Source organism: Dromaius novaehollandiae, chromosome W (assembly GCF_036370855.1).
Source record: "Dromaius novaehollandiae isolate bDroNov1 chromosome W, bDroNov1.hap1, whole genome shotgun sequence".
NCBI classification, from domain to species: Eukaryota; Metazoa; Chordata; class Aves; order Casuariiformes; family Dromaiidae; genus Dromaius; species Dromaius novaehollandiae.
The window spans coordinates 17,107,108-17,121,279 of record NC_088130.1 but is presented as its reverse complement, the minus strand read 5'-3'; the positions used below and the strand labels follow the sequence as shown (position 1 = coordinate 17,121,279).

Here is a 14,172-nt window from a genome sequence, read left to right as displayed (position 1 = left end):
CCCGAGACACTTCCTTAACATTTGCTTGTCTACCTATTTTGCACTCTTTCTAGCAAACATGTCCTACTATGCATAATGCTGGTTTGATTGACTAGTCTCAATGACTAAACAAGTACTTGAGAACTGTCTGTTGTGCTGACTACTGAAATAAACGTTAACCAGATTTAACCCTAAGAGCAGATTTCTGAGGACACAGATTTTTTGTATTAATTAACTCCAAAACAACCTTATACATGTAGGCTCTCCTTTATTGTCTAAAAACACTATACATATTTCAGGGAATTTAAAAAAATTTTTTCAGTTTTTATTTTATTCTGAAGCTACTGGTTCTATTTCTTCCATTGTCACTAACTCAACTGCTGCAGATACCTTACCTTATCACCTTACCTTCCTGTATCAATTCATTCATCCATTAAAGAGGATTATAATGGTTTCCATCACATTAAGACTTGGAATAATTTTTGCTACAAAAATGCTATGAAAACATTTATTTCCCTTTCTTCAAAAGTTTTATAAAAAAGAGAAACTTTCAGTTATTCTATCAACACACTGTCAGAACAATCTTTTGCACTAAAATCAGTAAAAACTCCAAATATTAAACATGCTCTGCATTAGAGAAGGATATATAATGATGAACAACTACAGATATATTTCTATAGAGGCAATCATACTATAAACATATAAATGGTAGAGGAATAAATACAAAACAATCTCTAAAGCTTATCAGACCTATTAACTATTTTAAAGCTTCAGTGTATGTGTCTTACTGATCTTAGATGAAACAAAGGCTCTTATTCTCAATATTTACTAGGATTTTTTTAACCAATATTAGCCAAGCTGCAACCTAGTAGAATCCTTTAATTTCAAAATTCTGTTGAGAAATCCTTATTACACCCTCAATTTCCAAAGTCTCACGAGCTCTATCAAAGCAGTAAGCACTGCCACAGTCTTAATGTTAGCACAGTACTAGCCCTAAAACTTACCTAATAGGTAAGTATTTTTAGGCCAAGCTTCTAACTGCATCATGAAAAAAGGACATAAGGAACTTGAAAAGCTAAAGGTAATATGTGAAAAAAATAAAGTGCAATGTCTGAGATTCTGTTAACTAGGGTGAATACATGTGGAAACAAACTACTGTTTCAGGGACTTAATTTTTAGCCTGAATTCTAATTTGCAGGCCTATATATAATTTAAATATAATAATAATTTAAACCTGGTGATCAGTTTCAGCTACACTGGACAGAAAGAAGTCTCCAAAATAATTGCATTTCTACAGGTTTGATGAAAGACAGCTCAGTAACCATTTTGTGTGCTGAAAAACAGACTATTTTCTATTAAACAGAATGAATACTCTGCCTTTCTTTCAAGGCACCGCTGCAACAGGTCTGTACACATCACCCCAAGGAAACCATTGCACAGGCCAGCTCTAAGTCTGGGATGTGACTGGACAGGACAGGAAAAAGTAGGTGACTAGGGGTGAGTAGGCAATATTGTAGTAGGGGGCATTAATGATCTGGAAGGGACTGAGACCACAGAAAAGAAAGATCTTCCAGCAAGTGCTGTAAGAAACACTGGAGGAGCTGGTATTGTTGCAGCAAGGGATACAGGACGCAAGTCAGAGGACACGAGGCTTCGTTAATCCTGTTACTCACCAAGCAGCCTGTTTTTACATAAAAAGATCCCCACCCTTAGCCATGAAATAATACCTCTGGAATTACTTCCCTGTCAAGATTTGGCTGTTCAGATTAAACAAGTTCTGTTTTGATTCCTGCACTGCAATGACTCATTTTCACATTCCATGGAGTAAATGAAAATGCTACCCAAATATCTTATTTTTCAGCAACAGTCTAAACACCAACCTGAGATCGGCTTGGGAAAACGGCAAGGAAAAGTCACTGTTTGTCTGAACATCAGCTGCGAAGGGATGCTGTTTAACTTCCTGCCAGCACCCGATGGCAATAGTGAAGGTGGATGCTGGCATTGGCATAGTCACATAGTAGTACCAGCTCAAGACACCTGCGAGCAAAAAGAACATTTGGGCAGAATCAGTCACAGCACAGAGCCAGTACCTGGAATTTTAATGTACTTGAGATTTTGGGCCAAGCCTCCCACTGTAGATCCTCATATTTTTGTTAAAGAAGGGAAAATTTAACTGAGATGCATGAAAGCGGTCTTATAAACTCACCATGGATTCACTATTGTTCCCTTCTGTCTGCAGCTTCCTAGATTTACAATATCTCTAGCTTTAGATTAAGTGTTACTATCTGCTGATGTCTTCATCTATTAAAAATGCATAACTGGGATGTTATTAATGCAACTTAATATGATTGTACTGTTTTTGCCCAAGAATCACATGAGATGTGAAATCAAATAGGAACTTTAAATCTACGCGCACAAAAAAAAATTAAACTCTTACACCCTTGGATCACCACTTTTTTGGGTCTTAACTATATTATCTAGTACAGAACTCTTCTTTGTGTTCAGCACAAAATGGACAGGTAAGATTCAACAAACAACACTAATGAATCAGGCCTGCCAATCTGAGATACCTGATATGCCAACCAGGCAGCAAGAAATCAAAGCTCAGAATCAGATGATACTGCCAAAGTCAATGATTTGGTCGTGATAATCCAGGAGCTGCTATAACAAGATTAGAGAGTCTATCTGAAGCTAAAATGATGATGACTCTTATCAGTACGGGAACACAGCGCAGGAAGACAGGGAGTGCAGTATAGGATGACTATATCTGTGAATCCATTTGGATAAACTGGAGGTTGTTTTAGGACATTATACTTTTCATTAATCTAAGCCTTGCTTACATCTGCCTTCTGTCCCTTTAGAAAGGGTAAGGCTCAAGGGTCACATCTGAGGACTCATTTGTGCCCGCAAATAGGGTTACTACTTGATACTAATAGGTTAATTACACTTGGAAAGAGGCTAACATGAGGTACAACCTGCTGAATCATGCGCAAATAAGTGTAGCCATGGCAACTATAGAAACACACTGGCTTTAATTCTCTTAAGTGATAACTCCAATATTAATACAGCTGCAGTAGTATTCTGCACAGGACTATGGAACATTATTAAGAGAAAAATAAAAAGGAAAAAAAGGGGGGCAGGGGAATCAATCCAATAGCTGCCATAATGCACGAAGGAGAGAAAAGAAACAACGAAGTACCTCTGGGTTTCCTAACTTAAGCCCAAGCTACCCAAAGGAAGCGCAAGCCAAAAAAGAAAATCTTTGTGCTTAGCCTCAAAGAATGCTGCCACCTACTACTCAGCACAAGGAGACAACACTGTTTGCAGAGTCCTGCAGGAGACACCTAAAGCCTCTGCTTCCTAAAGGCACTGCCAGCCACTCGCACTCCCCCACTCCACGCCGCTTTGGCCGAGATCCACCACTACCTTCAAAAAGCTTTTGTCTGTATTGCCAGCAGAACATACATTACTCCTGTAATTTTCCTGACCTCTCATCAGTATATGAGCAGGAAGAACTTATTGCTCCAAACACATGAGAAACAAAGGGGATAAGTGTTTTGCCAAATTCCCTTTTTTTTTTTCTTCCTTCTTCTAACTTACAAAGGCTAGGAATAAGCCAAGGCAAGCAAATCCCACCTTGAGAGAAAGAAGTCACCCAGGACAGCACTATTATTTTGAAATACCAAACTCTTGATGTTGAGAGTTTCACTGAACGTGGCTTGGCCATCGACCTCAACGGGTACGAGAACAGGCCCAGAGGCGGTCTACGACATTTTACTTTGCGTAGCCGCCATTACGCTAGAAGCATTACAAAATGCTCCATGCAATTGTGTTACTAGTAAAACCTCAGAGTTGAGCAAGCCTTAAAGTCGAGAGGCGGCGACACAGCAAACCGTCCCGGGCAGCTGGAGGCGTAAAGGAGCAGGCTCTCACACCACCACTGGGGAGACTGTCTAAAAGCAAAGGGAGGAGGCCTGTGCTATGCAAACAGCGGGAGCAGAGAAGGTTACAGTGAGAAACGAGTTTAGCAAGACAGGCTGGAGCAGGCAAAACTACAGAGTGCTCCCAAAAACAAGACGGGTAATTCGAACACAACGTTAACAGGAACGGGGAGCCACTTGAGTGGTCCGGAGAGCAGCACGGCATGAATGTATTCAGAAGTTTACATGAATTACCAACCAACATACGCTACCGGCAGCTGGGGCAAACCTTGCAAAAGCCTGGAGGCACCAATCATGAAGTTAGTTTTTCTCGGTATGGGCCTTCACACTTCTTTACACTAGGATTCCTTAATGAAAAGGAAAGCAACTGACATACAGATCCTTCACTTCTCTCCAAGCTCCCTACCTTTTTCTGGGCATTATAGAGACCATGATACACCCAGTACAAGATCTAAGATTTATATATCTAAATGGGGTTCAATCCACCCTACAAAGCTTTTAGGTGCCTTCTCCATTCACACCCTAGCACTTTGTAGGATAACTGATAAATTTATGCTACAGGTGCTGTGCCTTGAAGAACTGAAAAGAAACCCCACGCATTGGCATGATAAACAAGTTCTCTCTATAATGTGTTCACTGATCAGTGACTGAGCTGGTCTTTCTGTAGGCAACATTTCTCGACAGCGACCACCACAAGGTCTTGTTTCAGAGTCCAGCTCTCATGTATCTTCTGTCTTCTCCTCTCAGTGGTAAGGCTGTCTCCCAGCTCTCTTTTCTCCATAGCTCTAATTTCTTTCTTTAATTTTCTTCAGATCTGTGGGTTTTGCTTTGTTTTCTTTCAGCTGTATCCCTACCATGCTGGGCTCTCCCATGCTCCACTTGTTCTCCCTTCCCTCCCTTTCCCCTGCCTCCTCTCCGCTTTCCAGTGGCTCCCTTGGAGACAGCACCACCTCTAGGGAAAAGGAAAGCAGTGCAGCTGAGATGGGGAAATGGCTACCTTTTCTCCACCAACAAAGTATTTTGTACCAAAAAAAAGGAACAAGAAAACCCAAACATTTTCAGGCTAAGCAAGGGCACCTTGGGAAGACCAAGAGATTAGGGAGGGTTTATCCCACGGGAAGCAGGGGAGCACTCCATTCCTCTACTTGTGATGCTTATTCCCTCTCCCAACAACCAGTCTTGATTTAACAGCAACCTGTTCCCTGTACCTAATTATTTTAGGCAACTTGAAATATTTTCTGACAGGTAATTTTGAAAATCGTTTTCCCAAAATTGATTTTTTTTTTACCACTTCTTTAAGACAAATCTATCATGTCATAATTGCACAAACTGTGCAAAAACAATCTCCTATTGTATGAGGTACAACTGGAAAATATCCCATTTGAAATTATTTAGGAGTGCATTTAACAAGAGTAGGAAATTATAAGCTATTTATAAGTGTGCAAAAACACAATTTAAAGGCAATTTATTTCCTGTACTTGAAATAATAATGATGAGGTAATTACTTCCTAGAATTTTTAATGCATTCAACTATCTTTGAAGCCATTAAAAATTGTTTTCAAATCCTGCTGAGTCCATTATAACTAAAGAAACACCAGAGAGTCAGTATCTCATAACGCCTGATGCAAGAAAATTAAAGTTTTTTACTTACTAGCATCTTTCCTCTCAAATACTTTGCAGTAACACAAACATGACCACCACAAAATACGGATGATGTATACGATTTAAAAACCACAGCTCTGTTACCTCTAGTGGAAAAGAGAGGCTGCTTAGAAGGCACAGTATCACCACTCAGCATTTGCTGCACAAAATGAGAGCCAGGACTAGTACGTAAAACTACTATTTGGCTGGGGCACCCAGATTAAGCACCCTCTAGCTTTTTGAAAACGCTTTGCAAGTTGGAGAGCTCTTTGAGCTCCCCTGAAAGCCAGCACTTGCCACTGAGGGCCCTCACACTCCTGCCAGCACGGAGGACACGGAGGGCACAGCAGCACCTGAGGAGGTGGCAACTCCACGTGCTGCAATACCTGATCCAGGCTGGACATCAATCCACACGAGCACTGGACCGTTTCGCGTGCGAAAGGTGACAGGAGCACCGACAAAAGCTTGCTGCCGCTAGCTACAACACGGGTGACGGCTTCTCTAGCACCGGATTTCTTCCCACCAGCAGAACACATCTTTTTATAGCTGGAATCAAATTGAAACAAGATGGAAACTCCAGGACTACATGAGGATGGGGGAATCGCACAATGAGCAAGCCATTGGATTTCACGCCAAATTGTTGGACATCTGTTTCTTGAACATAAATCAAAACAAATGTAAAGGGGTCCGTCACTAAATATATTTGCATGATGTGCGTGTCATGGTAATATGCTGATGGAAAGTAACACTGGCAGGTGTTGAAAAAAGTCCAGTGGTTAAATGGTTCACATTACATATGCATACATACATATTTGCATGCACACACACATATATCTACACATATATATATATATATTTTTTTTAATATATATATATATATATAGATAGATAGATAGATAGATAGATAGATAGATTCAGTGTTTCCTGTAAAACTTTTTCCTCAAGGACATCATCAGTTCCATTTTTTGACAGAAACATTTTTTCCGCTCTAAATACCCCATAAGGAACGCACAATATTTTAAAGCACTTTTAGATCACATGCAAATGGTTACTATTCATACTTGAGTAAGCATATACACATGCAAGAGGAAGTACACTATTACCAAATCCTGCAAATACATGTGAGAAATGAGGAATCTGTGCATATGAGTGCACATAGTCTAGCCTATGCATAGCAATCACAGCATTTGCACATCTAGAGATGTAGGCCAGTGAAGCGGCACGCAGATGTCTGCTTAAAAGCAGGAAGGCATCATGCTTGCCGATCTTCTCTTGTTGTCTGCATGCAAACTTTTTATATTTACAATTTTTAAAGGGAAAAAAATCATCTAGCTAACTTGTAATGCTATCCATGCATAACTGCTTGTCAAAATGCTGCTTCTATCCAAGAAACTGTATTTTTTTAAAAATATATTTTGGGGTTCTGCCAGTTATGTATGATTTTATAAACATACATCACAGCAATAGCATAGTGTATGTAAATGCTTTGGGAAAACTCTTATATGCATTCAGGCCACCCTGAAAAAGCTTTTAGGGCTGTATGTATAATTACATAATGACAAGATCCATGTGGCCCAGGTCATTTAACAGTACAAACCATTTTGAACATTAACTCTTAGAAGTCCTCCTTACTAACCAACTGAATCTAGATTTCTAAATTCATTAAGAGTTTTTTCAAAGCTTCATACTAGCACTTGAGCTTTGAGTTTGTTTTTTGAATCATTCCTCACAATATTACTCCTTTCCCTTCTTTCCTCTGTAACTGCTCCACATCTTTTTTACAAGTCCAAAGCAGCTCTCCAACAGCGACTTGCCACTTCTCTCTGTAGATGAGCACCCTAATAACGGGGCTCTCATCACTAATTGAAAAGCTACTGACACACAGTGCCTAGCATTTCTAAAGAAACCCCACAACCCTCAAATCATGATATTGTAATCAGGATAACTATCGAATTGTGTGTGCTGCATAAAGCCGTATGTGGAATCTTCCATGCTACAAGGAATTCCATCGTGGGGAAAAGGGGAGGAAAAACAGTACGGGCAGAAATACAACACGTGCTCCTGCTGCTTCACTCTACTTCAGTTCGGTAAAGCTTAGCAGAAGAAACATTGCCACTGTCACATGGCTCCAGAGAAGCCAGCTTTAATGCTGCGCTTGGTTCTTGCCAGTGCACTTCACGCTTTTCACTCAGCACATCATTAGCACAGTGAAGCTAAAATGAGTCATTTCCCCTCAACTGGTCTTTGCATTAAAGACTTCTTACAGTATTTCTTGCTTTCATGGAGTTCTTAGGAATAGAAATATACCAGGTCAGACTTTGGAAAATCAAAGAAAAAAAAGAAAAAAGAAAAAAGCTTTAAACTGACACATGAATTACCAAAATAAACTGACGCATTGCAACTACTACAAAGTTTTAAACAAAAGTCCCTTCTATTCTGCACAGAGTGACAAGGCTGACTTGGGGTGACTAAGCCCCAGCCCTGTCATTAATGATAGGGTACCCTGATGTCATTTTCAACACTCCATCAACAGCATTTTAAAAAAAAAATTTTCCCCCAAATTACTTTTTCTTTAATTCAAAGAAAGGTATAGATTCTTAATGGGTTCTTTAAATCACAGAGTGACAAAACAGTGTTGATAAGGAAATAATTCTTTCACAATACTGCCTTTGCAGCTAGCTAATTTGCCTAAGAGAGAACCGATTTTAACTGACCTATGCCAACTTACGCTGTAGGAAAATCTTTCCCACGTTTCTATTTCTCGAAATTCACATAAGCATCCTCCTCAATCTTAATATTTCAGACCAGGTAGCTACCACTGAGAGACTGATAAGCAACAACTAATTAGCAAAGTGTGAGTGTGGATAAAATTAATTACACACTGATGGCAGAGCTGTTTGCCCAGACTGAAGTCAGAAGCACTCCTGTATTCTCGATGCCAAGAGAGAAAAGTATTATTGCCTGAGTGAGCTAAGCAGCTCATCATAACAGTTTTCCACAAATCAACAGTAGAGACGAGGCTTGGAACAGGCTTTACGTATGGCCAAAAATAACCAGATGGTTCCATATAAACGGACTAACTGATGGCTCTCAAATCAAGGTGACTTTCATTCATTTTTCTCCAAGAATAAGCTTTCGAAACTCTTGTCTCTTTTAAGGGGAAAAGAAAATCTTATTTCAGACACACCTAACACTAACCTTTTCCTGTAAGTTATTTTTCATCAACCAGAACTTGAATACTTTTCAGATAATGAAAACCTCTGCCGAAAACATCAATGCATTCTACAGTTCTTTTGGCCAAAAGGAAGCAAAGTTGCATACATCAAAAGTATGCCTGAGCTACTTTTCAGGATTCAAATGCTTCAATATATTCCTCAATTCAAAGAACGTTTTGGCCATCTCTAAACACAGGCATCAGTCCCATTCTGCAAGTGCTGAGAGAGTACTTCCTCTCCTCACTATAAGCTATGAACAGCTTTGAAGGTTTACAAAAGAGACCTGTTCATCACAGCAGTAGCTATAAAGCTCTTAAACTTTAATAGCTGGACTTGGGCAAAAAGTAAAACAAAGCAAAATAATTGGTCAGGTCAGAAAAAAATAGTTGATCATTTCTGAGGCTACGTAGATGGCGTGCAACACCACCTTGGTGTTGTAAGGTTTGCAAGCCTGGAACTTGCCTAAATGTTGTTACTGTCAAAAAAAAAAAAAAAAAAAAAAAAAAGCAAACACGGTTGGTTCACATGTGCTGCCGGACACTTTTCCAGGGATTCAGAAACAACAGCTTTCTTTAACACCATTTAGTAACAAGATACTTTTAAAGACACTAACAAAAAGGTTTGTGGAGCTGAGACTGATGTGCCTTTTGTTACTCAAGCCTTTTCCTGCCTTCCGAGAGGATGACTGTAAGTATTAAGATCTCTGGAAACTGCAAAACTGAGACTTTCAAAAACGTTCAGAGGCAGACCTTCTTGGAGAGTTCCAAAAGCTTCTTTTATCGGAGTGGATGAGATACGGGGCCTACATTCCTTATTTCATCTATTTACAATTAGATGTCCGTGGAGACGTAGGCCTTATCCAAACATACACAGCACACCCTTTCCCCTTTACAAAGGGAAATGTATGCATTTATTTAAGGATTTAAACTTACCTAAATAAAATTTTGAATAAAGCTTAGAAAGCCTTTAGAATTTACTTCCCACGCTGCAGGAGAAGCTATCCCTCTAAAAGTCGGTGCGGTAAAGTAAGTTGGATTCACCCCACAGGATGCTCCCATTCAACTTGCCTCCATTTCCAGGGCAAGATTTAAGCTGCCTGAGCAATCATCACTGTCTAAACAGTCAGCTGTCTCCTTCTGTCCACAGAGCTGGGCTTTCGGCAACTCCACTGATGAAAGTGCATTAACATGAGCCATGCTGCTGTTTGCACCTGGGAGAAAGTGGGCAGATGTAACAAAGAACCTAGGACTTCTTTCCTGAGGCTAGTGTTGGACCAACTTGTACTTAAATTAGACCTTATTAGGGAGAGGTAATTCTAGCTCTTATTATGATCTAGACAACTTCTTAACACAGATGAGTGCTACTTCCATAAATCCGGATACATACTTAGAGGCCTGACAACAGAACTACTTACCTAGAAAATACTGACTCTGTGTGTTAGGCAATCTTGAAACCAATGGTAGCAAGACATACTTTGTATAATTGTATGTAGTACTACCTCAGAACCTTCCTTCTCTTTGCAGACAGAGGTTTAAGGAATGAAGCATAACTAACACAAAAGAAAAATGCTTGCTTGCTTATAGTTGCCCAAGGTATGACCTGTCAATGCCAAAAAAATCCGAAGATCAGATTTTTAGGGCACTGATGTGCTTCATCCATTTCATATTTTTCAGGAATAGGATGTGATACAATGACAGCTTCCAATCATTGCCACTCTGACCTACACATGGACTGGAGAACTAACATTGGATGCTTAATCATATACCAAGGCGTGGAGCTGTGAAGAGCCTGATATGGTACTCTATCTGCCAAATCTGTAATTGCACCATGATTAATCCCAAGCCAATTTATGATGAATGAAGCCCAGGTCTGAAAGAGGTAAAAGGAATAAAAACACAGAAGAAAGCAACCAGATGTAGCAAAATTAAAAGGCAGAAACCTTGCATGCTTACTTAGTTACTCTAAGGCCTTGAGCAGGTAACGTTTCTACAGAAAGACATGGAGACTAAAAAGATAGACATGTTTTAAGTGCTTTTAAGGCTAGAAATTGTATTAAAAAAACATAATTACTAAGCTATATTTCTAATTATAAAATTATTTAAAATATTTTGCTATAGAACATATATTTTACCTTCTTGAAGCTGGACAGGTTCTGCTGAGTTTTCACCGCTCATCAATACAACAAAATGTGCAGCCGTTCGGACTGTAGCTTGCCACGTTGACAAGGCAACAGGTGGCTCTTGGCATGGGAAAAGGGCTCTGTTGTTTATTGGTGATCCCATTGTATAAACACATGGCCTGGATGGAAGGAAAAGAGAGACTGAAGTTGCTGTTGGAGTTACTATAGAAATTATAATAGGAAAGACTGAATTAAGTTTCCTGTCAAAAGTCGAACCTACGGGGCTACTGTTTGTAAGCTTGTCAGCTACGTAGGTTTCAGCCCAATCAAAGATGAACCAATCAAAGTACTATCTCAGTTATTTAAGACAGGATGAACAAAAGCAAGATTACTACAAAATTTTTTACATAAACAACAAAAAAACCCAACTCCAGCCTTTCCATTCCCCTGCTTCTGCATGAGCCATTCAGCCTCAGACAAGAGCTCTCAGCTGAGCCTGTAGGGCCAAACAAAGCTTCTGAACATCTTCTAAAGCCACCAACATCCACAGCTCCTGCCTGGGGTCTTCACCAGGGACTTCCATTGCCATTAAACCCATCACTCTGTACAGCCTGGAGGTTCAGTGCAGTAGGCCTAGTCCTGAGCCTCTCCCCCATCAAAGACTGAGTAAGTTGTGACCTTCTTACGTTTCTTCTTCATGCAGTACAGAAGTGCAGGCTAGCCCACCTGCCTTTCAAGATTTCAGCCACAGCATATATGATGAGAAGAGGGTATTGCTTTGCTCTCTGCCAGCCTAGGCCTCTTTCCGACTTTCCCACCCAGCAACCTTCCCTGTGGCATTGCGCGCTCTGCAATTTCTCTAGCCCTCTTCCGGGCAGCTACTGCCCCTTTCCTATCTCAGCTGCAATTTTTCATACCAGCTGATTTCTTATTAGCAGCCTAGCCACAGCTGGGAAAGTAACAAGGCCCTTCATTAACCCCTTCCAGATTGCTACTGCACAGAGGTAATAAATCTCATTTTGCCATTTTTGCTGTATTTTTGCAGCTTCATCATGTTTTCTAGTACTCACATAACACCATCCCTTCAGAATCAGCCATATACCAACAGTTTTCAAATATAAACTACGTAACACACACACAGTCAGCAGGTTTCTCCAGCTGAAGAAAGAAAATCTTGAAAGCATCACTTGATTCAACTGTGGGTTTTTTTTTCTTTTAAACCCATGATATTTAAAGCCAATATTGTGGGAGCAGAACACATTATTTTGCAAGTGCTTGAGGCTAAAAAAACCCTGATCAGTTTGCATCATAATTTGAGCAGAAAAGTCATCAAAATACTTAGGAAAATAGGAGACGTGTCATTAGGGCAAAACCTCTTTAGCAATAGCTAAGATCTGGGTATCTTGTTTACTTCTCCCACATAGCTCCTTCATTCAAATAACTCCTTACCTAAAATCAATCTAGACTGTACAGAGGGAATGAACATGGAGCTATTAATGGCCATGGATGAAAGATATTATGAAGCTAATTTTGCCCTTTTTAATCAAGTGTCATGTGTCCTACCGCACCAAGAGTTGTCCATGACACAATCAAGTTACTATGGCTCCATTAACACACAGTAGCATGTTAGCTGAGCTGCAGTAGCTCTCACATGTGTACTTTTAACCCACAGCAAATGCAACCCATTTAAATGCTTATCCAGTTTACCTTGGACTTGTAACTAAGAGCAAATGTGGGTCGGTTACTATGATTCAGCTGATGTCTAGCACTTTGCTTGACTAAGGTAATTTGAGCACATATTTGAGTCCTCAGTGATCTAACCTCAGGGAACAAGTCTCAGAGTTAAGCAATTTAAGGAAACTTTTACAGCTTTTCTTTCCTAAGTATTTGTGAAGTTTTATCTTGCCTCAGTAAGACAGGGAAGAAACTGCAGTCTAAGCAGGCCTGCTCTTAACATGCACAAACAGGAAAAGAAGAGAAAGTAGCCTGGCTCTCCCTGCCATATATCAGACTAAACGGAGTAGGACATAGATATCCAGTGGCGCTCAGAAAGGTAACCACAGCGGGGAGAAAGTCAACTGGTCACCTCTGTCTGCCACTTTAGCCAGTAAAACACCATGTAAAGGTACAGGGCCACCAACCTGTATAAATCTTTTATTAGCTTGCATCTCTTTGGAATTAATCTCCTAAAGCTGAGCCCGTAATCAAACCAGAAATACTTGAACGGGTTTTCTCCCAGAAAAAGAAACAGTGCCTGTCAGTCAGTCCAGGAGAATTCGTTTCTGAGAAGTAAGAAGAGCTTGCTCTTTCATTTCCTAGGAGGTTCTGCTGCTTCTTTACAAAGTTAGCAGAGACTGCACCTATTATTTACCTTAAAGCACACGTGGGCTGGGAGGGCACAGGGAAAAAAATGAATGGTTTCTCATTCATGAAAGCTGTATTAGAAACACAGGATTATTAAAAGGGACCCTAGTTAAGTTTATAGGAATGATAGAAATGTCGTGTTTAACGACTAACATCTACACATTTTATCAATCCATACATTCGGGCAGGCAGTTCTGCTGGGTGCCATTGGTACACCCTGGTCTTAAGACCAAATGCTCAAGACCAATATCCTGAAGAACTTCTAGAGGGCACCACTACAATGAATGGGCCAAAGGGCTGGCAGAACAAGGCTGTGCTTGCACGCTAGACTTCACCTCCCGAGGCCTATCGGGAACTCGGCACAGCGCGCAGGAGCTGGCACCACCCACTTCAAAAGGGGAGAGAGGTGCAAGTTCTCAAAGCAGGGAAATGGATGAGTTCTTCTGTATTGTACCCAAATGTGGTCTATGGCAACTGTGAAAAATCCAATGGCCAGGTGTCCCATATCCATATTCTAAATGCCCAAATCTCAAACAGACAATAGCACATCAATTAACAGCAAAATTGAAGAGCAGCCTGTAAAGCTCTGCGATTTATTATGTTGGTATCATTTTAATGTTCAGAGATGGAAACCCAATGTCAAAAACAATAAAAACATAACATGAAACAGATGCTGTCTAGACTATTAATGCAATCTTGCTCTCAGAGAGCACTTTTTACCTGCAGATCATAAAGTGATTTACAAATAACGTCAATACCATTTTACAGATGGTAAAAACGAGACAATGAATAGACTTGCTCAGTGCCAGCGTTCAAGCTGGGCCTACAGCCTTAGTTTCTAGCCTCTCAGTCCCATAGCTTTTCCATTTCACTAGGAAGCAGCATTATGAGAAATAAAAATTACATATTGCAT

General features: G+C 40.2%; 1 protein-coding gene across 15 annotated transcripts in view; it reads right to left on the bottom strand.

Moving 5' to 3' along the window:
- AOPEP (aminopeptidase O (putative)) overlaps positions 1-14,172 on the bottom strand; it is a 204,350-nt gene that overhangs the window by 164,176 nt on the left and 26,002 nt on the right. For all 15 annotated transcript variants that reach the window (XR_010385753.1, XR_010385760.1, XR_010385755.1 and 12 more), the window contains 2 exons: positions 10,908-11,074; positions 1,860-2,016 (listed from right to left, as the gene is read on the bottom strand). Coding sequence is in view for 7 of the 15 variants with exons in the window: in XM_026092442.2 (XP_025948227.2) it covers positions 1,860-2,016; positions 10,908-11,074 (324 nt within the window). In the remaining 8 variants the exon portion in view is untranslated. The remainder of the gene's footprint in view (positions 1-1,859; positions 2,017-10,907; positions 11,075-14,172) is intronic.